General features: G+C 38.5%; 2 protein-coding genes across 2 annotated transcripts in view; both read right to left on the bottom strand.

Moving 5' to 3' along the window:
• The window catches only part of pkn2a (protein kinase N2a), a 32,281-nt gene extending 24,371 nt beyond the window's left edge, over positions 1 to 7,910 (bottom strand). The window contains exon 1 of the mRNA XM_059344014.1: positions 7,495 to 7,910. Coding sequence (XP_059199997.1) covers positions 7,495 to 7,515 — 21 coding nt within the window. The 5' untranslated portion in view covers positions 7,516 to 7,910. The remainder of the gene's footprint in view (positions 1 to 7,494) is intronic.
• Positions 7,911 to 14,729: 6,819 nt separating this feature from the next.
• hs2st1a (heparan sulfate 2-O-sulfotransferase 1a) overlaps positions 14,730 to 26,582 on the bottom strand; it is a 33,819-nt gene continuing 21,966 nt past the window's right edge. The window contains exons 3-8 of the mRNA XM_059344028.1: positions 23,651 to 23,904; positions 23,461 to 23,546; positions 22,574 to 22,712; positions 21,492 to 21,589; positions 19,132 to 19,289; positions 14,730 to 17,207 (exon numbers count right to left, since the gene is read on the bottom strand). Coding sequence (XP_059200011.1) covers positions 16,984 to 17,207; positions 19,132 to 19,289; positions 21,492 to 21,589; positions 22,574 to 22,712; positions 23,461 to 23,546; positions 23,651 to 23,904 — 959 coding nt within the window. The 3' untranslated portion in view covers positions 14,730 to 16,983. The remainder of the gene's footprint in view (positions 17,208 to 19,131; positions 19,290 to 21,491; positions 21,590 to 22,573; positions 22,713 to 23,460; positions 23,547 to 23,650; positions 23,905 to 26,582) is intronic.

The following is a 26,582-nucleotide window of genomic DNA, read 5'->3' as shown; positions in this document are numbered from 1 at the left end:
AGATTAATAAAAAATAAAAAGTTTAACCAACCTTGTAAGTGGACTAAACATGCACATATTTCTCATAACTTCAAAAATGTGTGGGAAATAGGAGTTATCTGATCTTGAGCCTCAAGTGATTGTTATTTTTTATGAATCAAATTATAATGGCTTAAATGCAGTGACCAGCCCAACCTGAGATTTTGGGAGGTCAACGCAGTGTCGTAGTGTGTTTTGAACTTGAGCTTGCCTCTGTGCGTAGTGTTTTCACTGCTGCTGTCAGTAACCATTTACTTGCATCCTTAAAGCCGTCACCTTAACTAAAGACGGATTAGCGCTCACTTCCTGAATGGCTTCAGCTCTGAAGTTCACCGTGAATGCAGTGGTGCACTGGTTACGTTACACCAGTTGATCACAGAATACATCAGTGGTTATCGGATGACTGTGAATAATCGGCTTATTCAATGTCATTACACAGCTCATCGATCTAAGATTTTTGGGCTTGAAAATATCTTCTAATCCTTAATTTTGTTGTAGGTCAATATAACTTTTAAATAGTGTTACATGGTTACTATACAACTATGAAACCACAACATTTCAACCTATGAGTCATCAGAGAAAAATGCAAACCAAAACATAAAGCCTGACCTCACTCTGGAACTAATAACTGCTCAATTAGCTATGCATACGCATTATTATTCAACATCTGTGACCTTTGATGTTTTGGAAAAATCATCAGCGTAAAGTGCGCTCACTCAAAGCAAACTTTGTGTTTGACTCCGGATAACAGAACCAACTAAATGTGTGACATATAAAAGGTGAACCAGAACTAGCTGGAAGCCTCTGAAGCTGTGCCAGAGTTTAAGTGTGTGGAAATTAACCTTTTCAGTTCATAAAATGAGGGCCAAATGAGACATAAAAAAACAGAACATCACCACTCTGTGACTACAAGATCTGCATATTCCATAATGACTTTACTATAAAAGGAAGCAGTCAAACAACACTTTTAATGCAATTTGACTGAACTTTCTGGCCTACTGTTAGAAGTACAAGTGCCTGAGGACAGGATGGAATAAGTCAATGACTTAAAAACAACCTCTCTGGGTGATTAATCTTTCTGCCTTACCTGAACTTCATCAGTTTCAGCCAACTCCATCTCTAGATCAAAGGAACCGACCCGTCCCCGCATGTTCTGCTGACAAGCTCCAACTATCATTACATGAACTAAAGTTCTGTCCGGAGCAATGATATCCTCCACCACAAAGGATAGCTGGCAGAGCCTGCGTCCAAAGCCACACTCATTCACTCTGCCGGTATCCGATTTTCTACACTCTCTTTCTCACACAGACCACTGACATCAACAGGGAAGATAAACCGTCTGAGCAGCAACAGCCAAATCCCTCTTAGCTTCTAACTCTGTGAGGTCACAGCAGCCCAGAATGGGACCTAATCTCACTCCGGGGAGAGGACTGTGTCTAAAATTAACCCAAGTTAAAAACATAACACTGGCTGTCCATTGTGGCCTCCCCACAGCAAATCAACTAGTGTGGAGGAGGAGGTGAAGCTTTGACACTCCTACAACTGTAATAAGGTTCAAGCTTCAAACAGCTCATTAGGAATTAGACCTGGGTTTTGTTAAGAAAATTACAATACCTGTACCAATACATTTACAGTGAAACCAATCCCAATTGACCATTCACAAAAGCGCTGCCCCCTTAGTTACTGTTGCTATGCACTGCAAGCTTCCAAGACCGTCAGCAGCCATGGAGCGGACCGGTGATGTTTTACCTAGTGTTTTTGGAGTAATACGTCCACAAGGTAGGCTGCCCATTCACAAAATGCTACAAAGACTAAAATAGGTTCATGTTGGCCTGTTGGGACGTTATGTTCAACATTGATATATATATTACAGGGCTGTATATTAACTTTTTTTTGGCTTGTAGCACTGGTGCTACAGAGGTTGATAGTTTTGTAGCACAATCCCCAAAATATTTATCATTGGTATGTAACTATAGTTACAAACACGTCATCTGTAGGCAACAATCTAGAAAACATGTAAAATAAGATGTCACTGGTGCCCAGATGGTAAATCACCCATAGCACAGACTGATGTAGCATGTGTTGTAGGCTACATCTGTATTTTACTGTACTGTGACTTATTGTGAAGGACTGAATGAATATGGAACCGGACCGGGTGTGTTGATAACGATGGTTAATAACAGATATTTCCCCCGGAAAAATCAGCAGCCCCCAATGAGTACTTCATTTTATACCTTTTCTCTCTCCAATTCATTCAATACCCATCCGGTGAATGGAGGTATCGAGTTGTGTAAAACTCCTCCCCACCCAAGTGAATTATACACCAATACATTACACACTGAACTGCCAGCACACTTGATTTCATCATACCACAGACTGAAACTGCTGCAGTAGTGGGACAATCAGATGTTGCATCACAGAGCAAAAGCCTCCATATTTAGTAGATATCACCTAGGCCGTCATCTTTTAACTCAGTTGATCAAATGAATTGTTGCCTCAGCTGAGTGGTTACCTGGAGTAAACGCTACTATATTCCTTCCTGACTGACAGATTTAAGTTGGAGGGGGGAAAAATCATGTTTGGAACAATAAGGGTTTTCCATGGGCCCAGTCATTCCCTCACCGGGCCATTGTGAAACCTCCCCTCTCCTCTATAGGTGCTCAATTCAGAGGAAACTATAGTTTGCATGTATCCTGGTCCTGCAGCTCCTTGATGACTCATAGGTAAAATGGAGGTCACAACTCCTGGAAGTGGAAGAATAGTGTGTGTGTGTGTGTGGGGGGGGGGCAGCTCTCTTCTTCAGCTCACTGCCCTGCAAAACTTGTTTGCACTGTAGCCGTGTTTGCCCAAACGCGGTATGAGGACAGCATGAGGACAACCGAAAGGGCCTATTTTACTGCTCAACAATGCAAGGAAATCCATGAAAGGCCGATCAGATAAGGTGGAAATAAATCAGCTAGTAGACCCACAAGGTCTGCGTTTTAAATTGAGATCAAACAAAGAAAGTATATCCAAAAAAAAGAGAGCAGGAGCTCATTTGCAGGATTGGTTTCACCTCTTGTTTCTCTGAAACTGCAATACTTCCTTGAGTTGCTCTTTTACCTGTTTGGCTCTTATCATTTCTTGCTGCGTAAACGTATTGCTCTGTCAGGGGAATGACGCCACACAGAGAACTCGAGACTTATTAGGTTCAAAGACGAGTGAAGCAGGAACTGTAAGCAAATGTTTCCACTCATAGCACAATGCATACAGTTTGTGATGGATGGAGGGAACTTGTTCTTGTCAATGTGGCTCTGCTAGCTGCTCTGTGACATGTTCAAGGCTCAATGAAAGACATTTTAGCAAGGAGGTGTTTAATTTATAAAGGTAGATAAAAAGGAAACTGTTCATCCCCACAAAATAGAAATACAAAAATATATAACTATAGCTAGGAACTGTATTAAGAATTAAATATATTCATGCAACGAGTAAGGCAGCTGTTACCTTGACATGTTGAACTTGTTGAAGAGCACTTTTAGGGCCTAAGACATGAAAGGAAACTGTGAGGCAAAAGCAAACATTAGGTCTGAGCCTCAAGTGTAAGCAGGTTAACTTGCTCTTTAAGCCTGAAAGCTCCAAGTCCAACAACAAGAGCTCCATTCAGACAATAGGACAATGGAAAAGTTGAGGCCACTATCCCAGGCTCACGCTTAAAAAGCCAAGCCCTTGCCATTTCTGTGAGAGGCCTATCTCAACCTACAACCTGACACCCGGCCGTATTACCCCACAGCTGGCTGCAGAGCATGGGCCACAGCCTGGAGCCCTGCTGCAACCAGAAATAGCAACAGAGGCTAATAAACGCAGATCCCACAAACGCAGCCTTCACACGAGCCTTAGACATATCCCATGTCAAGTCAAACTGTAGGTAAAGTCTTGCACTCCAGGTCAATGTTAATGGACATTTCTGAGCTGGAAAGACAGTAGATTTATTGTGTGTCCAGAAAATAGACGCTGCAATGTCACAAAGGAGAACGAGCAATAAAGTGCACCGAAGCACCTGTTGCTCTGCTGAGTTGATCTGGTTCCACCCCATATAAACCACCATGGTGATATATGTTAAAGTTTAGCTGGCTCGGGCGTCCTGAGCTAAACATAGAGAGAGCATGATGTCCAGTTAGTATTTTTAAAGTTCTAACATGCAAAATGCACTGTGATCTCATTGAGGAATACAACATAGGACTGGGTTTGTGTTATTGTTACTTATCATCTGTCATTGGTCATTGGCAGGTCAGTAAACTTTCCAATTCTATCCAGTCCAAATGGATGGGTGTTGCCTACATACACACTTTAAACAAAAGCCCATCTGGAGACAAGTATAGCAGATTAGTTCATACTAGAAGTGCTAAGTGTAATATTAGTCTATTCAGTGAATTGTATAGCATTTTGAAATAAATTATAGTAATAAATCTGCACTTTTTGCACCTAAAGAGATATTTAAATGTATCTATAAACATTATACTATTGTTGGAAGGTTATTGTTATCAGGGCTTAGCAATAATTCTGTATCATCTTTTATTAACTCTTGGCGTGGGTATCATTCAAAAAATGGCAATACTAGTATCCTTAAAGTGATACAGATACCAAAAGAGTACTTCATTTGATACCCATCATGTGAATGGAAGCATTCAGTTACGGAAAAATGCCTCCACCAATCCTCCACATTCAAATTAATTATACACAAATACATTATACGTTGAACTGCCAACAAATACACCATGCTTCGAAGAATGCTTGTGGCGATTGACTGTGAACAAATAAATTATTTTTGTCTAGACCTGGGTTCAAAAAGGATCAACAGAAAGTGTTTTTTTTTTTTCACTCAGCGAAGACTGATACTATTGGTACTGGGTTATTCGGTCAATACCTTAAAAAGGTATCAAGTACCGAGACCCAGCCCTTATCAAGTCTAAATCCCAACTCTCATTATAAAGCATAAAATAAAGGATATCTTTATCCATTTATGTCCTCATACTCAACAGAACAGGTGGTCTCTCCTCAAGCTGTTTTGCCATCAGTTTACTCTTTTCAGACTTTAATATGGGCTACTTTTAACAGTTTAAATTGTATCAACCCACGGTAGAAAGTATTGTTCATCCGGCTGTGTCTTTCATGCATGTCACTGATAAAGCATTTTAGCAAACGCCTTTGCTGAGTGGCTTAAATAAATGCTAATACTAGATATAATAGGCCATTTAAAATCAAAAGGAATACTTCACCCTTAAAATGACCATTTGTATATCAATAACTCACCTTTAATTCTTTTTTTTTTCATTCACCATGGAGGCAGGTGAGAAAAACAAACAAAATGAGAAAATCCTTGATGAATTGAAGTGAATCAGGCTCACATTCAACAGTTACTGTTTACAACATGCATAATCCAAGTGTCAAAGCATGAGACGGTAGTGGTGAATGTATTTAAAATAGACTTTAGTGAACATATATGTCTTTGAGAAGTACTGAGCATATGCCTGGATAAATGAGACCTAAATTATACTGCACAAGCTGTGTGAGAGTTAGTAAAGATATCTTTTTTTATAGTTTTGCTGTTGTGAAACAAGGCTAGGGCTGTGACAGTATGGATTTTTTTGCTCTGCACTGCTGCTTGCAGCTACATTCACAGCTCTTAACAACATTTACTATATCGAGTTTTGTTTAAGAATTCATGGTTACACAGGGCGAGTAGAGCCATAATTTCAAGCATTAAGTCTTCTTTTTTACATTAAGTATAATACGTTTTTTAAGATTGAGCTGGCAACAGTTCATTACCACCTGTTGCCTCAGTCTGCAGCAGCTCTGAGGAAACATTTGAACTAATACTTCATACTAGCTTTACTTTCTGCTGTACTCATTTCCCTCCAATACTCCCTGTGAAGATGAATAATAGTGTGTGTGAGTAATCAGACTGGTCTTAGCTTTGACATGAGCACACAGTTTCTGGAGGATATGCCTAAAGCTGATGCTTGACTGCACTTCAAACGTGATTAGATAAAGTTGTGGATGAGTTGCAGGTCTTTTGGACAATGTTTTTTGTCAGAAAGAGTTATTCCAGGTATGACGTCACTCAAGTGAAACCACATTAATCAGTGAGTCATGACTGTTCTTAGTGAATAAGGAGACATGGCTGTAATGCTTACATGCACTTACTCCCTTTTCAAATCGTCACACTGTTAAAAGAAAGTCATTTTTTGTCAAAACTTTTTTTTTTGCCTAAATCATCTCCTCATGACGCCGACCACCTTTCGTAAAATCGCCTACATCCTCAGTTGATCAGATCATGTGATTTTACCCCTTTTAGATAATGGCCTATGTCAAGTGAGTGACTTAAGCAGATTTATTATGCCTTAGTCAAAATAAAATGTGACTTAGGCAATTTTTTGAACATGCCTTTGTGACTTAAGCAAGATATGATAACACTTTATTTTGAAGGTGTCCACATAAGAGTGACATGAGCGTGTCATAAACATGACATGGGATGAGTCATGAACATTAATGACACTTTTAAGTAACATTAATGCTCATGATACTTGTCATGTCATGTTTCTGACAGGCTTGTGTGACTCTTATGTAGACACCTTCAAAATAAAGTGTTACCATATATTGCTTAAGTCACAAAGTCATTTATTTCTCTTAAGTTACATAATTTGCACACAGTGTTATTACTATGCCAGTAGCCATCCTTTGTTACATCCTTTTTGAGTGAAATGATCAATAAAAATCATATGTTACACTTTTGGTGAAGTTTTTTGTGTTTCCTGCAAAACTTGAAAAAATGAGTTAGCGATTACTTTAACAGGGTGACGAAATAGAAAAAGAAAGGTGCATTTGCACGTTAGAACAGTTAGTTCCTGGACTTATTTTACAATGCTAATGTTTTATATTCATCCGGTCTATAACGAGTTTGGAAAAAAAGTGTTGTCAAGCAAACACTTGTCCTTTACTAAAGATGGGACAAGTTTCGCTGTTATTCAAATTACGCAAAAACGTTTTATAACGGAAAAATATGTCGTTACCGGTACATGAACACACAGTGACACTGTTTATTTCCCAAAGTAACGCAGGTTAACGTTACGTTAGGCTATATAGCTGTTAGTTAACGTACAACAGACATTATTTGACGTGAAATACAGTAACGTTTAGGTTTAAACTTTTTACAACAACGGCCGTTACATTAATTAACACAACAGCTTCCGCACAAAAACGCCGGTTAAAAGTTGGGAATTTCAGGAGAAGTTACTTTGGGATAATTGTTTCCCAGGCCTCAATCCATGGATAATTCCCAGACAACCCTTTGGGGTCCAGCAGAGGCCCTTAACTCATATAAAACCCCAGCGCCTCACAGCGACTCAGCTTTAATGAGATAAAACTTTTTGCTAACTTTCAGTTGAGCCCCTGGAGAAAGTTTGCGCACTTTTCGCAACAGTTGTCAACTTTTCCTACCTGCACGGAATCGGCGGCCATCTTGGTTTTCGCCTTTGAATCAAATCCTACGGGGAGAGAGGAGGGGAGGTGGAACTCCAAAAACAAGCCTTGTTTTAAGTTTCCCTCTCTGGCGACAGAAAGAAGTGGTAATTCGGACCAAATCTTCGGTCATCTCGGGCACACGGGCCTTCCCATGCCGTCTTCACACTTCATTGACGCGGTCGCACCGTCCTAGAGGGGTCCCGCAGGGTGGCCTGGTGCTCATAAATGAAAAAGCTGAAGCATAAATCTGTCCCGGAGCAGTTGGAGAAAGAGGCGGTGGTTAGAGTGGAAGCGTCCGCCCAGAGGAGCTGCTGCTGCTGCTGCTGCTGCTGGGCTGCTCTCTGCCCGGACAGTTACACACGTGATCCAAAAACTTCACACAGACTGCCCCTTACCTCATGCTAATAACCTAAAATCATCCCGGGGTAAACACACACAGATGGATAACATGTACCTATGTATCTCAGGGCCAGAGTTTAATTTAAGAGCTGATATCCAGCCATTTTCCATGGTTTTCTTGATAACGATTTTGGTTATTATCAAGAAAACCATGAAGAAACGAACAAGAAATTGAAGAAAAAGGGCGGTTTAATATTTTTTTTCCATGACTATAGTAAAAATATGGCATATACAGACTTATTAAATTATACAGACTTAAAAAAAACTATTATTAGACAAGTAAGCAGGTAACAGGTGGCAATACATTAATATTAATTAAGGTACAGTGATTATGTAACTATACTTCTACTTCACTATGTTGAGGCAAATATTGTACTTTTTACTGCACTACATTTAGCTGACACCTTTAGTTACTTTTCAGATTTTTTATGAAAAACATGATACATTTAAATTGTATACATTTACATTGATTAGAAAAAAAGTTTATTTTTTATTTTTTAAATTAAACCTCTTATATAGTATTTAAAATGAGCTCTACCTTGAGAAAATTAAAACGCTGCTTACATAACTGCATCAATAATAATACAATAATATATTTGGGATATGTTAAACAATCTGAGTGGGTCCATTCTGCATAACAAATACTTTTACTTTTGATACTTTAAGTACATATTAATGCTGATGCTTTGGTACTTTTACTTGAGTAAGTTTTGAATGAAGGACTTTTACTTGTAGTGGAGTAATTTCACAGCGTGGTATTAGTACTTTTACTTAAGTAAAGGATCTGAATACTTTTTCCACCACTGGTAACAGGTGACAATAAATTATTATTAATTAATTCAAAATTCAGGTCCCTTATTTAAGTAAAAGTACTGAATTCAAAGCTTATCAGCAAAAGTATCAGCTTCAAAATGTACTTCAATTATCAAAAGTAAAAGTACTCGTTATGCAGAATGGACCCACTTAGACTGTTTTATAAATTCCTAATAAATTGGCGTATTATTATTATTTATGCATTTATGTAAGCTTTATCCTTTTTAGGTAGTAGTTCAAGGCATGCAAACTCCCCCAAAATAATAATGATTAAAAAAAAAACATAAAAAAAAACCAATTGATGACGAACATGTACGAAATTCTAACAAAATATAGGCTAACACAAAAAGTCACATGCCACCAAAAAAAAGGCCACTCAATTTAGGTTATTGCAAAAAGTGTCCAGTTGTACTCAGGTCATAGCCTACACAAACAAACAAACAAACAAACAAAAAAAGTAATAGAAATACCCCACTAGTCATGGAAAAGTGCAAGGAATGTCAACATTGGCCTACAGTTTGGGGTATTGCTCCAAGCAGAATGCAACAATTTTTCTGAACATTAGAAAATACATAGCAATAATTAATACTTAGGACTTATTGACCCGAAATATATTCAAGTTGGGTTTTACAAAATCCAGATTCAATGTAGCCGAATCAGTTTTCACAGGTGAGCTGATACGCTTCCTTAAAAACACATGAGAAGAGGTCAAATTTAAAAAATCTTTTTTTTTTTAATAGCCAAAAATAGTTTGTAGTTTCATTAGTTAATGCCACAAAAATGCTGAAAATATAACTAGAACACCAAATTTTAAAATGAACATATGTGGCAGGTGAACTCCCAGCAAGCTACAGCAACATTTACTTAAAGGACTAGTTTAATTACATGTAGTTCACTCCTTCCCAACATTGCTCTAATTTTACTCATAACTTTGCTCATACTTTTAGGTACTCAGGTAGAAGTTCAGAGGTATTACTAGAGCTGTAAATTCTAAGAACAAAAACAAAATTAATTTTTATGCTGAATGACTCCAGCAGTGATGGAGGGAAAAGCACTTTTACTGAACTCAAAATGCTATTATTATAAATATTGTATTTTAGTCAGGTGCAAATATGGTTTAACCCTAAAAGAAATCTAACAAAACGTTTCTCAGTGGTGTAGTATCAGATGTACTTAAAAACATACTAAGTTTACCAATTTTTGACTCAAAGAAATGCCCCATTTTCAAAATAGTGGCCACAAGGTCTTTAAAGTGACCATTACTCCTTTTAGTCAGGAGGCTGAGCTAAAAAAAAAAGGAGGGACACGTTGGACAAAAGCTCCACATTTTTTCCCACGTGCTCTCTATCATCATAGGTTTCAATTTTTGATGGAAGTCACTTCATCAAGATTGCGGATCGGAGATGGCAGCCATATAAAATCTATGAGAACCAATATATCTTCCAAGCCACTTAGAAGGTCAATCTTGGTGTCAAAATGTACATTTTCTGGGTCAAAGAATAATTTAAAGCTATTGAGAATATCACTAGATTATTATTTAATCAAAAAGATATGTTCATATTGCCCATGTATTTCCGTAATTTCCAACTCATTAATATAAGTCATATATAGTACATATATTCTGAAAAATTCCAACCCATGCATACATTTAATTGAACTTTATTAGCTTCACTCATATTATTTATCACATTTACAACCAGTGTAGTTCCAGTGAGCCTTCCTGCATGAGCACCTTTCACCACATACATTTTATAGTTTCCCTTCAGTAATTGTATATTTCTCCTTTCTCATATGGCTTTGCCTAGTGTTGGCCACTTCCTGCCCATCTTGAAAATGACACCTTTCTAGTGGTCAGATTTTGGTAAACTTTTATTATGTTATTAAGGACATCTAATACTACAAAAACAGCTGAGAAACCTTTTGTTAGAATTTTATTAGGGTTCGGTGGAGTTTTTTCATTTATGCACCCGTCTATTTTGTTTTTAATGCATTAACACATTGACAGCAGAATTATAGTTGATTGAGGTGGATATAACTTCTAGAACTGCTAACTGTTGGTAGAGTTTATTGTATAACAATCAGTGGTGGAAAAAAATATTCAGATCCCTTACTAATACCACACTGTGAAATTACTCCACTACAAGTAAAAGTCCTGCATTCAAAACTTACTTCAGTAATCATTAAGTAGAAAGGACCCACTCTTATTGTCATCCAAAAATATTATTAGAATATTTGTATTGATGCATTTATGTATGCATCCTTTCATTTTTTTTCTAAAGGTATGGTTTATTTTAACTACTTAATATACTGTTATGAGGTGAATTTTAAGAAAATGTCTAATCACTTTAAATTTATGATGTTTTTTGTATTAAATCTTGACCTGAAAAGTAACTAAAGCTGTCAGCTAAATGTAGTGGACTTAAAATATAAAGTTACATAAAATAGAAATACTCAAGTAAAGTGCAAGTACCTCAAAATTGTACTTAAGTACAGTACTTGAGTGAATGTACTTAGTTTCATTCCACCACTGCTATTACCCAACACTGCTCTAACAAAAAAAAAATCCTTTTTATGCTGAATGGCTCCAACAGAGATGGAGGGAAAAGCACTTTTACTTATTACTAAAAGTATGACTCAAAATGCTATTATTATAAATATAGTATTTTGTTTATAATGCATTAACACGTTGACAGCAGAATTACAGGTGATCGAGGTGAATATAACTTCTGTAACTGCTAACTGTTTGTAGAGTTTATTGTATAACAGTGCATCATATTTTGCAAATATGTGAAATCTTAATTTGCAAAGAAACAACTAGTGATGACTGCCAGTAGTAAAAACAGTGTGAGTTAATTTTCAAAAACTTTAACAAGTACAACATTTCCCTCTGAAATGTAATGAAGTAGAAGTATAAAGTTGTATAAAATAGAAATACTGTACTCAAATAAAGTAGTGCCTGGGTATATATAAGCAGTTACTTTGCAGAAATTTGCACGCATGGAAGACGTTCACCTGTTTAATACTAATCATCAAGCCATAGTTTAAATCAAAAGGATCATGCAGATGTTGTACAAACTTGCCAGAGCTGCAGTGCAAACAAAAGCTGCTATATTAAATACTGTAAGAGTCACAGTTTACTTTGGAGTTGCCAAGCCAGATAGATGAGGAGGAGCTGCTTTGAAGAAAGCACAGGACAAACACTGAGCTCCTCTCCGCCAGGGCCGCTGCATGACATGTCACACCTCAGTGAGAAGACTTACTGCTGCATTACATAACCCTCAGGGACACAGTCATCACAAGCCATACGTCTCACAGACTGGGCACTCTCTGTGCTTATGGCGCAGTGTCTCAATATTTATTGGTGTGGACAACAACGCAGGTTCCTCACTCATAAACTGAGCATTGTCCACGTCATAAAAATGGCAGAGGCCTTGTTGGGTTGACTTATGAATTATGTGATCCCGTTAAAACCCCTCTACAGTGACACTCGTCTGAGGCTGACTGAGGACAGCTGCTTCAGATGGGATGATGGTTTTGTCTTGCCTGTATGGATCAATATCAGTAATATCCTCAACCCACACGTAATGGGTGCAGTGTTTGGCGTGGGAGGAAAACTGGAGATGTATTGCTGTTTCTGTACCATCGGGTTAATTAATATCTGCCTTTATCACAAAGACACAGGTCTGCAGCTGCTTCTGCAGCTCTGTTTTTACAATTCAATGAACACTTTACTTATCTGTGGGCGTGTTATTACCCACCATAAACATGGTGATTATTTCTCTGATTAATAGGATGATGACTACGTTTTATGTATTTAGGCAGACAGGTATTAACAGTTGTCCCACAAGGGTGGAAAAAAAACCAGAGCATGAACCCTGTCATCCTGACTATGATTGTATGTATATATATATATATATATATATATATATATGTGTGTGTGTATATATATATATATATATATATATATATATATATATATATATATATATACATATTCAAAAGCTTATCAGCAAAAGTATCAGCTTCAAAATGTACTTAAATTATCAAAAGTAAAAGTACTCGTTATGCAGAATGGACCCAGACTGTTTTATAAATTATATATATATATATATATATACAATGATGAAAAATATTTATAGTATTTTGAAATTTTTATATTTATTATGCACTGTACTTGCAGAATTATATATTCTAAATATATTATCACATTACTTGTATTGATGCTTTTATGTAAGCAGTGTTTTAATTTTGTGTAGACAGGGCTCATTTAATCACTTAATATACTATTACAAGATTTAATTTAAAAAAGTCTAATCACTTTAAATTGATCACATGTTCAATCTTGACTTGTAAAGTAGCTAAAGTCGTATGCTAAATGTAATGGAGTAAAAAGTAAAATTTTTGCCTAAAATGTAGTTTAGTAGAAGTATAAAGTTACGTAAAATGGAAATACTCAAGTAAAGTGCAAGTACCTCAAATTGCACTTAAGTACAGTACTTGACTAAATGTACTTAGTTACATTCCACCACAAAAAATCACATAATTTCCTGCAATACCAGCTGGTGCATTTGTTTTTTGTAAGGTCTCTGATGCACTGCAGTATCTAATAATGTCTCAAAGGACTGAAAAACTCGGGATCTACTCGGAACATTTTGATGAAATAAATTATTATTCAAAGCAAAGTATTTTCTGTCAGATTTTTTTTTTCTAACAAAAAAATAAATAACCTCTTCAGAAATTCTTAAAAGAGCATCTGTTCCTACCCTTGTCCCCCCTCCAGCTGATAAATGTGACAACAGCCTCCTTCTGTCAAACTGCAGTGCATGTGTTTATCTGGGTCAGGGGGCCAAAACCAGGAAGCTGTACCTGGAAAATGATCTGAGATTAATGGGGATGAGTCCAATAACTGATGACTGTCCAGCAGGGATTATGTGAGTGCAGGATGACTAACACAGAGCGGCAGCACTGGGTCATACCAACTTTCTCTGTCCTCCGTGACTCCCCTCACTTCACCTTATTGTTTCAATGCTTTCAGTTTTTTTTCTTTTTCAGCAGCAGCAACATAGGACTTCCACAACCAGATAAAATAAATGTGTACCAGTGGTGGAAGAAGTATTCAGATTCCTTACTTAAGTAAAAGTTCTAACACCACAGTGTGAAATTACTCCACTACAAGTAAAAGTCCTGCATTCAAAACTTACTTCAGTAAAAGTACAAACGTATCAACATCAAAATGTACTTAAAGTATTAAAAGTAAAAGTACTCGTTATGCAGAATGGACCCACTCAGATTGTTTTATATATTCTAAATATATTATTACATTATTTGTATTGATGCTTTTGTGTAAACTGCCTTTTAATTTTCTCATTTAAATAATTAATTTACTGTTATAAGATTTAATTAAAAATAAGTCTAATCACTTTAAATTGATCATATATTTAATGTTAAATCTTGAACTGTAAAGTACTAAAGCTGTCAGCTAAATGTAGTAAGTAAAAAGTACAATATTTGCCTTAGAAATGTAGTTTCACATAGTTACATAAAATGGAAGCACTCAAGTAATGTAAGTACTTCAAAATTGTACATAAGTACAGTACTTGAATAAATGTACTTAGTTACTTTCCACCACTGCTGTATACATACATTCAGGTTGATAAGACTACATTCTGTGCTTTTATAATAAGAACTTAAAGTATAATTTAGCGCCAACATATTTCTCCCACTGCAATCACCATATCAAATAGTGAAGAATTACTCTCAGAGGAAATGGAAAGGACGGTAAAATGGATAAACACACACACACACAGTTGGAGGCAGGAGCAGACCTGGCAGCTCTTTATCTCCCTCTGCAGGATACCGACGCTGATATAATCCAGCTTTAATTTTCACAGCAGCAGCTTTATCTGTCTTTACCACTCCCGGCTCTGTTGTACCTGATGACAGTGGTGATGCACAAACATTTATATTCAATTAAAGAACACACACACACACACACATCGTTGGTAGTTTTTAAAAATGTGTGTATTTCTTTTGGCAATCAAAAAAAGATGAAAACAAACACAAAGATCGTTGCTTTTACGTTCCATCTGACAAAGCTGCAACACAAGTAGAGCTGGGCGTAGAGAAGGCACACAAAAACTGAGTGGCAGACTACAGTATGTCCTCAGATAAACATGAGTACCTCTTGATCTGTGTATTTAAATACTTAAGGAACTGTAATGTGGCAGTACATCCAGTAGAAAAAAGTCTGTGCAGCTCTTCCAGGTGAATTAGTTGTTGGGGGCAACATTATGTCTCTTTACCAGCTGTTAGTTAGCAATTTATAAAGGGTAGACAAGAACTTTAATTGGCCAATAAAAAGCAATTAAAACCAATAAAATAAACCAAACCTTTAAGAAAACGAGAGATGAATATGACACAAGCAGAGTTATTACCAAGCTCTCCAGCATCTTTTACTAGAATTGCAAAGAAAAAAATGGACAAGATTTAAAGGCACAATGTGTAGGATTTATCTCAAAAACAATGTATGGGTTTGTACAAAAAAAAAAATACCTCTGTCATCAGTTATGAACCACTAGAAGTGTGTGTTGGTGTCAGAGATCCTGTCCTCTGCCTGCTTTTTCTGCATTATTTTAATTTGTCTGTTGTCCAGGATGTTTGTGGGCGTGGTCTGTGGCCCGGCTGACTTTATAATCTGTGTCATTGAAATCAGTAGACACAAATACAATGCTGAGAAGCGAGCGAGACAGAAGATTTCTAAACTCGCTGGCTAATTAGATGGTGGCTGGAGAGGAGGGGCCAACTTTAAATGCGGTTTACAAACACAACAGACAAATCCTACTCATTGTGCCTTTAGAGGAACAGTTTGACATTCTGAGGAAATATTAGTTTTCTTGAGTTCAACAAGTTGGATCAATACCACCCTGTCATCAGTTTGTTAAATATAATGCTGCAGCCAGGTTAGCTTAGCATAAAGACTGAAGGCTCTTTAATTACCAGGTTCTATCTTGCTAATTTTAATATGTATAAAAACAACATGTTTGCAGGGTTCTTGTGGGGGTTACGGGTCAGTGACAGGCTAGCTGTTTCCCCCTGTTTCCAGTCTTCATGCTAAGCTAAGCTAACCTGCTGCTGGTGGTAGCCTTGTATTAAAGTGACTGATTGAATTCTTGACATTTCCCAAAATGTCTTCACATAACTGGTTTTACAATTAAAAGAAAATGACAAAAAAATGAAAATGTGGACTAAAAAGTTAAATGTAGGACATGAAATGAATGTACAAACTGATCAAATGCACAGACTTTAACTTTAAAAGGTTGTTAAAGTGATATATCACCAACAAAATTACCATTTGAGAATCAATAACTCAACCATCGTCAACTTAAATTCTTCATTCACAATGAATGCAACCAAGATATGAATAATGGGGGATGAATAATTAATATACAAAGGGTCATCTTATAGGTGAAGTTTTCCTTCAACAGTATAAATGGGCTTATTTTATACTGTAGCAAACTGTCCGTTAACGAATCGGACTGAAAAAAGTAGTAGATATTTACAGCAGCAGCATCTTCACCTTCATTAATACCACGTGTTCTTTCATCACGGAGGAAAAGCCTCTGGGCAAAGCTGCACATTAACATCCAACAAAACACATCAAGTACAGTATAAAACATACTCACTTGTCCCAGTAGATAGTCCGTGGTCACAGGATTTTTATTTTGTAAAAACCTCATTCAAGTCCAATAATACAGCACAGTAGTCAGTTTCTTACACTTAAAATCTCTTTAAGTTAGTAGTAGTGGTGAGGCGTGGGCATGTCACCGTCTTTACATACAAAAGACAACCATAGTAAAGAGTTAAAATACAACCAAACACAACCAAACAGTACAGAGCCGATGAAAATGTTTCGTCTGGGTCCGAGAACAGAAAAAGTTGAACAGGAGTCGAGGTCTGTCCAGTCCGGCTGTTGGACAGGCTGTCTCCAGCAGAGGTCCTCTGTGCAGACAACCTTTGACATGGACGTGAAGGAGGCCTGCTGGGAACACAACCTGCTGACGAAACACGAGCTCCTTGTCCAGTTGCTCTCTAACAGAGCTGTCATCAGAGGCGGATTTGTTCTGCAGCTCCACGTTATGTTCCCGTCCACATGCACAGAGCAGCCGCACAGTCACCTGCCGTCTCTTAAGTCTCACTTTCCGTCTCTCAGACTGCACATCTGAGCCTGTACCAAGAGTCCTCCTTCTGCCTCCTTTAGTTTTTGGGGTAGATTTTCTCATAGAAGAAGTTTTGTGCCAGCAGGTAGAGCTCCCCGTCCTTTTCTCTGACAGCATGCGCCCTGACGAACTGGAACTGCTCCAGTGCAAACTCGTAGAATTCGTTCTCCATCTTCCAGATGGCCGACTGCTGCAGCTTGGCGATGGACTCTTTTGTGGGCGGCTTCTTCTCGCTGGTCTTCCTCAGGTGGGATTTTTTCCCTGTGATGAAAGGAGAGAAGGATTAGAAAGGGGTCAGTGACTCAACATGAACATGCGCTCGGTCTATTACATTTCATTCTAATATAAGCATTACTACAGCCTGATTTTGTTGTAGTTTATTTGGTGCATTTCATTTACAAGACAGAAAACTATCTCTTTTACACATGATGCAACTAAACATGGAGCCGGAAACAGTCAGTGGTAGAATGTAACTACTCCTTTACTTGCGTATTTGCATTTTATGTAATTTTATACTTCTACTTCACTACATTTTGAGGCAAATATTGTACTTTTTACAGTACTTCTACATTTAGCTGACAGCTTTAGTTACTTTTCAGGTCGAGATTTAACATGAAAATCATGATGATTTTAAAGTGATTACACATTTCTTTAAATTAAAACTCTGTTTGTTTTTTTTGTAACTGCATTTTCACTGTGTTTTAACTGTAAATCATCTGAGTACCATGTAAAGAGCTCTATAAATAAAATGTATTCTTCTTCTTATATATACATATTATTATTATAGTATATTAAGTACCCAATATGAGCCGTATCTTTGCAAAATTAAAACACTTCCTACAAAAATACATCAATAATAATATTCAAAGTGTGTCCATAACCATTACTTTTACTTTTGATTCTTTAAATATCTTTTACTGCCGATACTTTTGTACTTTAACTTCACTAAGTTTTGAATGCAAGACTTTAACTTATAGTGGAGTAATTTCACAGTGTGGTATTAGTACTTTTACTCAAGCAAGAGATCTGAATACTAAACAGTAAATCATAATCAGGTTATCCTGATGATAATAATGGGGGCCTCAACTAGAGATGAGGAAAGCACTGATACACTGAAGTATGGCAATATTATGTTTTGTGTTAAATTGTTTAGTTTATATGCAAAGATTCATAGGAGACATATTCCACAAAACATTTATGTTACAGGGGACTGCAATAAATGCAGATCACACTGTTGTGATTGCATTAAAAAGTAAATATTTAACACATATTTTCTGCATTTGGTGGTTTGTTCTTTGTACTATGACAGTTTTCTGGGAAATTAGATTAAAAAAAACTTGTCATATATTTATTGCCTTATTTACACAATGTATTGAATACTGCTGAATTGAATTTATTGGACCATATATATCATGATATGTATGGTACTGCCATACTCTTAGTACGTGTCTGTTATAGTTGCCCCATGATAAAGTCAGTGAGCTTTAGAGGTGCTGGAAGAAAGACTTTGTTATTTTGGACAGAGCCAGGCTATCTGTTTCCAGTCTCTATGCTAAGCTAAGCTAAGCTAAGCTAGCTAAACCAGCTGCTGGTTTGAGCTTCATATTTAAAATACAGACTAGAGAGTGGTATCAATTTCTCATCTAATTCTCACAAACAAATAGAATATGTATATTTTCTTAAAAAGTCTGTGATGAATATTGTGGAAATATGGCAAATATTTAAATCCTGTCTTGTGGTGTATTTTTCTGTTTTCGGCCGGGTTTTGAAGAGAGACTGCATGACGAGGCTCAGTCTTCAAATGCATTAAATAAATATGTGATTAACTTGAGTACTTGGGTGTATCTGCTGCTAAAAGTGATGGACGTCATACTTGAGTCATTGTACATCTACATCACTGTCAGATTTAATCCTTCTGCGCTGTCCATTATTCATTCTGGCTGCACTCGTTGTAACTAATCTGTAACTACATCAGCGAGAGGCATGAGTGCATATTGATCACAATTCAATTCTCAGGGGAGCGATTCAGACTGCTAATATGCAACCGCAGCACTGAGACACTTTAGCGATGCAATGTGAGTGAGCCATTTAGGAGCTTTCTTTTCTCCAATGTATTTTATAAAATTGGTGAGGGAAACAAAAATATGCAAGGGAGCAGCAAATGGTTTCAGAGTGTTTTGCGGACCTGTTTTGTACAGCTCGGTGGCTCCTTTGAAGAAGCGTGGCAGTGCGGCCTCCAGCATCATGACGAAGTCCTCCAGCTCTTCTGTTACTCCGACCAGCATGTACTCATTCACCAGGTTGTACTTGGCCTGCTCCAGAGCCCATTGGCTGCCCACGTTCCTGCACAGAGATCATTGTGTTTTTTTTCCTTATTTTGCTTTAATAGTGACAGTTCTGCTGGACGCAAAACGATCACAAGGAGGACAGAAATGAGGGGGAGGAAGCGAGGGAGCTGAAAGGTACAAAGACAGTGACAGCGAACATGATTAAGTGGAGATGTGAACAGAGTCCAGAGAGGGTTGAGACAACGGGAGGACCAGAGGAGAAAGGCAGGAAGGAGCGGAAAATAAAGTGAAGTCAGTGGCAGGTGCTGTCATGGTCAGGAAATTTAATAATAAGACAGGAAGTCGATTGTTTAAACCTATAAAGTAACTTTTTGGCAAAGCCTTCCTAAACAAAGCATTAGAGGACTGGCAGCGACTTCACCCTTTTTGTCTTCCGTATTTATTTAATGTTTCCAAGGTGCTTTCCACTGCTGTAATATGCTGCTGGTGCAGCATAGGGAGCTCAGACGTCGAGTCGGTAACCCGTTTCAAGAGGGTACATGGTTAAAAGATGGAGGGCGGAGTGAAGGAGAGATTACAGGAGGGTAAGAGGGATAAGTGAGGGCAGGGAGAGAGATTGATACAGATCATCATGGAGAGAGAACGGATCAAGGCTGAGAGAGCTATCAAAGGCCTTGACGAGAAGTGATAGAAAAGGACTATGAAGTTTAATGTGCTGCATTATGAAACAAAACTGACACAGCCCTCCTGAACTACCTGAACGGCCTCAGGGGAGTTATTTGAAAAAAACAAATCCCACTGGAAAGACCAAAACCAATAATAAGCCGAGGTCTGTACACACTGGGGGTGTGATGAATAAATGATGGAAAAAAATCAAAATTCCTTTCAGCAGATATTTTGCATCAAAACCATTTGTGCTGGCAGGGATTGTTCAGTAAAGGGTTCAAACTGATTAGCACCTTCTCATTCTTTAGGACCAAGGATCCCATTGACCCAGAACAGCTTCTGGCAGTCTGTCTGAGGTCAGTTGTTGTGTAGCCTGAGCTACTGTAAGATATTTTATTGAGTTTCCTTTTAGCAAAATGCAATGAGTGAATTTGTTTTCCCTGGTAGCACCGTGCATATGTGTATAGTAGAGACGGGGGAATAAATTGATACAGTATAGTATTGTGATATTTTGCGTGGCAATATTATATCGATTCATGGCCGCCAAGTATCAATATTTAGCGTTGGAGATACTGGTATCATATGAAACTAGAAGATCTAAGGAAACTATAGGCTCAGGATATTGTGCCCAGAAATTGTCGAAATAACGCTGCAAAGTTAAGCTATTTTTATGTTTCATTCAAAAAAAAATCAGAGCAGTGAAGCTTTAAGCAGAAAGTTTAAGAAAGTTGCAGTTGTTGTCGTCCATACATGTTTGATATCAATTCAGTTCAGTTTTACTGAATACTTTGGTCAGTCTGTGGGTTTTACCCTCATTGTCAAAAGACTTAAGTAAGATGAATAGACTGAAAATTTTCTCTTATTTCATAAAACAATTCTTGATTGAATTGAATTTTGTGGACAGAAAATGCAGCTAAAATGCAATATATTACATCACAATATTTACTGTATCGCAAAATACTTAAAATCACAATAATATTGTATCTTGACTCAAGTATCGGGATAAAATCGTATTGTGGGGCACGGTGTATAGGGCTTTTATTGTGAAAGGTAAAAACTGAAGGAGCTGCCTTTGTCAAGATTGGAAGAAGTAATAAAGTTTGCCATCTTGGTGCAGCCTCTATGTTGATGTGTTATCACACAATATGGTTGGTTGATGCCATTACATGAAACAACAGAGACACAAGTGGGGCCAAAAGTCCACAGACAGCAGTCACTGGTGTCTGACTTTTTACATTTTCAAAACCCACCAGCAATAACTTCTGAAAAAATCAGAGCATCAATGTTCAGTCTTAAAAGGGGCATGATGTGCGTTTATTTTTTTTAGTTAACAATGGAGCTCTAAGACACAGACAAATAAGCTATGAGTCTTTGGCTACACAGACAATACTTGTTTGTGGGATCAGCTCATTGTTGATTTTTATCTTTTCATGGGATTTATTGACAATATGACAGTAAGAAAACGATCACCAGCCATATGAACAGAGAAGTGTAAAATCTGACTAAAGAAGAGCTAAATCAAGCTTTCCTTCTGTCGTTTCAACGAGCGTTGGCTGAAAAACGGTGCATCGTCAGGTGTTTGAACACTTACCAGCATTCAGAGTAGTGACCACAGAAAAAGGGAATCTGGAGCCAGAGCTTCTCAGGGGCACAGTCTGAGCCGCCGGCTGATACACATTCATCAAATGTCTGCAACACAATGAAAAAAACACTTTACAAATTAGTTTAAAGGTCCAAGGATTTAAGTCTTTCACAATGCTTGGAACACTTTACATTTCCCCCACACATTATATAAGTGCACGTTTTAAATGCATTAAAAAAAAATCTTGTAATGGCCACTTTAAATTATCTTTAGCAAGGTTCTTTTTGGCCAATTTATAATGTATAGCTTGTCGTTCATGTTAGTATATTTTCTAGGTGTTTTACAATGTTTTTATTTTTGAAAAAGTGCCGTCCAGTGTGAAACGGGTGCTTTTATTTTGAAAGGTAGTGACAGGAAATAAGTGTAACGGTAAAATAAAAAACGAACAGTAAATAATGAGTGCTTCTTAATTCATATAAAGTTGATATAAAGTATCAAAAAGGCATCAATAGCGCCTGGCTGACGGGGGCACAAGGTTTGTAAAAGTTTATTTTCTTCTGTCATATATATTAGTGGCTTTTTTTGTTGCCTTAACTACTGTTAAAGTGTTTATTTGCTAAAGCGCTAATGCTAATGTTTTCTATTGTTTTCCCCACCTCGTAGCTCTTAAGGTGAATTCACAAGGTGGTCAAGAATGTCTTACTTTTTTTTTTTTTTTTAAAGATATTTTTGGGGCATTTTGTAGCTTTATTGAGAGAGAGAGAGATATTGAGAGTGAAAGGGGGAGACAGAGGGGATTCGAACCCGGGCCGCCTGCTTACGAGGACTGGGCCTCTGTGGTACGCGCTCTACCAGGTGTGCCACCGGGAACGCCCCCAAGAATGTCTTACTTTTATTTTCATGGAGCTACGGTTGTGAATAAATCTTGTGAACGATCAGTTAAAGAGTCGACTGTCATTCAGCCAGGGATGCTACAGCCACTATGAAGGGATGATTTTAGCAGTGTTCATATGGGCACCTGACTGTTTGAAGACAGACTTGAAAAGCAGTTAACCTATCCCGTGAACAACAGAAATGAGATGGATTTTAACCTTCTTGTCTCCTTGTTTCCTGCGTCTCAAGCCGGGCCGGTAGTCATCCCCGAAACGCAGGAAGTAATAATAGGACACCAGCCTTTCAATGGGGTCCCGGATCACGTTTATGTAGATGGGCTTCCTCTTCACCCCAAACCTGGCAGAAATGACAGTCATTAGGTTGAAGTACTGAACCAGACTTCATTCACACTAAGATACATTCTAAACATTCAGACACAGAGTCAAAATTCAAGCTAAAAAAAGTGTTTTACTTTGTAACATTGCTCAAGTATTGTACTTGAGTACAATTTTGAGATACTTAAATATATATTATATATAGTATACTTCTACTCCACTACATTTTGAGGCAAACAATTACCATTTTACTCAACTACATTAAGCTCCCAGCTTAAGTTACTTTTCAGGTCCAGATTTAACATGAAAAACATGATCAATTTAAAGTGATTTTTTAAAATTAAACCACATAAAAGTATATTAAGTAGTTAAATGAGCCCTATCTTTTCATAATTAAAACACTGCTTACATAAATGCATCAATACAAATAATCTAATAATATATTTAGATTATAGAAAACGCTCTTGAGTGGGTTCATTCTGCATAGTACTAGAGTTCTTTTACTTTGTATACTTTTGTATTTTTACTTGAGTAAGTCTTGAACACAGGACTTTTTCTTGTAGTGGAGTAATTTCACAGTGTGGTATTAGTACTTTTGCTAAAGTAAGGGATCTGAATACTTTTTCCACCACTGCATGTAGATCATTACACTGCACTGTGCAAGTGAAAAGCTGTAAATGACCACAAGGTGGAGTCACCTGCACAAAGCCACAGCAGGGTGAATAAACAGGTTTTTTTTTTTCAGTGTTAATGCAAGACAACATATTTACTTGGTGAAGTCCAGGAAGGAGACGTGTCCGTGGTAAAAAGCCGGCTTCATTTCCCTCCACTCGGTCACATTCTTTACAAACCGTACCTGAAACCAAATCATGATTGTTATTACAGTGGATGCCTTTTGCTCACGGTTAATGTAGGAATATGAAGAAAACGGGCCTTTATTACAAGTAAAAAGTGTCTGACCTGGTCCTGTATGGACATGACCGGGTTGTTCTTGGTGGTGTTGATGTGCAGGACGTGGTAGTGGTTTTTCCCGCACAGGTCGTAGGCGATGTTTGTGAAGGAGGTGCTGGCCGTCTTGGGCACGCGGTTGTAGATGATGACGATGTCGTCGTCGCCCTCGGACACCGACGTGGTGGACGAGTCTCGTTCCCTCAGGCCGTCCTGCGTGTGCCGCTGCTCGATCTCACGTACCTCGTGTCTGGCGATTGCTCGTTCTGAAGGGGTGACAGGAGAGTTGGATACAGTTGAGTTCAACTTAAATACTGCGGAATAGGAGCAGCGAGCAAAAAATGTCCTTCAGTGAGTTCCTCATTATCAAACCAGATCCAGGAGTGCTGCTGAGCTGAGCTTGACCTCTGACCTCTCTGTGGAGCAGAATAAGTCAATAAAAACCTCTCTATAATAAGCAGGAGGAAGAATTATATACTTGTTAAAACCACATGGTGTAGACGGGCAGCAAGGAAGAACTGAACCTTTTGAACATAAAATATCACTCCATAATTTTCTCATATTAGACATTTGTATGGAATCCAGTCAAAAATGTGTAATGTGATGTCACTGCGACCTTGACCACCAAACTCTAACCAGTGAGGTTCAGAATCCAAGTGGATGTTTCGTGGATGTATAAAGACGATACAGTGGATACAGTGTTGAGGCGCTTTTCCCCTATTATTCACTTAAAAAGTAATAACTTATTACTTGTTGGCTACAGACACCTGGGTGCTTATCTTTGCCATTATATACATCCAGGATCTGCCTTTCACTATTTTATTCCCACTGCAGTTAGCAGACAGCACGAGGGTCGCAGGTTCGACTCCGTCCTGTGGCTCTTCTGTGTGGAGTTTGCATGTTCTCCCCGTGTCAGCGTGGGTTCTCACCGGGTCCTATGGCTTCCTCCCAGAGTCCAAAATCATGCAGATTAGGTTTAATTGGTGACTCTAAATTGTCGGGTAGATGTGTATGAGAGCATGAATGATTGTCTGTCTTTATGTGTCAGTCCTGTGATAGTCTGCCGACCTGTCCAGGGTGTACCCGCCTCTTGCCCAATGTCAGCTGGGATCGGCTCCAGCCCCCCACGACCCGAGTGCGGATAAGCGGTTAAGGATAATGAATGAATGAATGAAGACATCAGGGGCCTTCATTAGGTTAAGGGAAAAGTTATTTTTGGGCCAGATGTCACCAACTGACGGACAGTGTTACAAGCAAAAAGCACAACCACCTCCAACTCCCGAATCACAAGACCTTTGTTGACATACTGGTTAAAGTTTGACACGTCTAATAACTGAGCTCAAACAGCACTCAGCTGATTCATGTTTGACATCTCTGCTAAAAATCTAGACTTGAATGTAAACCTGTTCTACTTAACATGAGCAACCCCTTAAATATCTTATTCTGTCCTTGTCAGTATAAAACCGCCGTGTGAGAGACTAAACTGTAACTTCATTAAAATGGATTTCCATTTCTTTCGAACGCAGTCTCTTTTGGAGCGCAGGCAGCTAAGAACCCACTTTCCTGCTTCGCACCAAGGATCAAGAAGAATGTCAAACAGGAATATTAGTTAATCATTTTGTGAGAAGCCTATTTCACGCTGCGGTACCACCTCTCTTGTTCGCTAATCAGATTCCACTTTTATATCAGTCTCCTACCTTAACTTTCACTCTCCTTATTTAACCGCCGTGCAGACCGTCTGTGTCCTCCTGTTTTAGATCAAGTAAATGTGCCGTCATATGGCCGACTACGTCTTTGTGCGCTTCAGACAGACGGTGTGAATTGATTTCTCTCGACCTAGTTTCCACTTCTTCTCGAGAGAGCGTCTTGAAACGAGGGGTGAAAGGGTGAAGAGCGAGAGGTGACGGGCTGAGGGTTAGAGGTTGGTAGTTAGACGGTAAGGCTACTGTTATTTGATCGCTAACTGAACGTTTACAGGACATCAATACACTTTAAATGATGAGGGCGGGGGGGAATCTCAATCTGAACACTGCATGTGCAAGCGGCAGAAAAGCCAGACCTCAGTGCCCCAGTGTGAATAGACTCAACACAAAGAAGCACAGGCCTTTGTTACCCTCTGGCTTTTCTTCGTCTGAATTCGCCTCAGATTGACTGGTGTTGACAATGCCCCAGAGTGCTCCACAGGAAGGATAGAGGGAGAAGAAGCAGAAGGGTGTTTATGTGTGTGTGTGTGTGTGGAGGCGAGGCAGCACTGGAGCACCTAATACCCGTGGGAGCACTCAGTGGAGCCAGCGGTCTCCTAAAGCCCTGCCTAAAGCTCTGCCTGGCTGCTGAGACACTGTTACCGACTGGACTGGCCGGCTTTAAAGGCTGGCATCTGGCACCGGTGGCCAATTAAGATGTCAACTGTGATTCTGCCGCCCTCTCCTTCATCAGTGCGAACACACGTGGCTGTGGACATAACACACACACACACACACACACACACACACACACTTGCACAGAAATGCTGTCACTGCCCCCTCTCTTACACCCTCCTGAGCAGCTGTTAATGTTCCACTCATCAAAGCTGGATCTGGTTACGGACGGAGCCGAGCCACTTCCGCACGCTCGCAACTGCTGCTTCGGGGGGCCGGTGGTCGTGGAGACGTGCCAGGTGGCCGAAATGGCTGTAGGCTGTCAGCACGCAGAACAACTGTAATGGAGACATTCATTCACATGTCCTTCCAAAAGAACACGCATTAGCCAACAACAACAGCAATAACAGTTGCTATGCTGGAACTTTATCGCCTGGGCTCAAATGTCCTTTTAGGATTATTTTTACGATGGTGCACGGTGAAGGGAGACAGAGGAAGACAAGCGACAAAAAATAGAGTCAGAGAGCAACTCGTGACAATACAAGTCATAAATATTAGCTGCCTTAAGGCTGATGTGTCGTACCAGG

The sequence above is a fragment of the Centropristis striata genome, chromosome 11 (assembly GCF_030273125.1).
Source record: "Centropristis striata isolate RG_2023a ecotype Rhode Island chromosome 11, C.striata_1.0, whole genome shotgun sequence".
Classification (NCBI taxonomy): domain Eukaryota; kingdom Metazoa; phylum Chordata; class Actinopteri; order Perciformes; family Serranidae; genus Centropristis; species Centropristis striata.
This window is presented reverse-complemented; position numbering and strand designations above follow the sequence as displayed.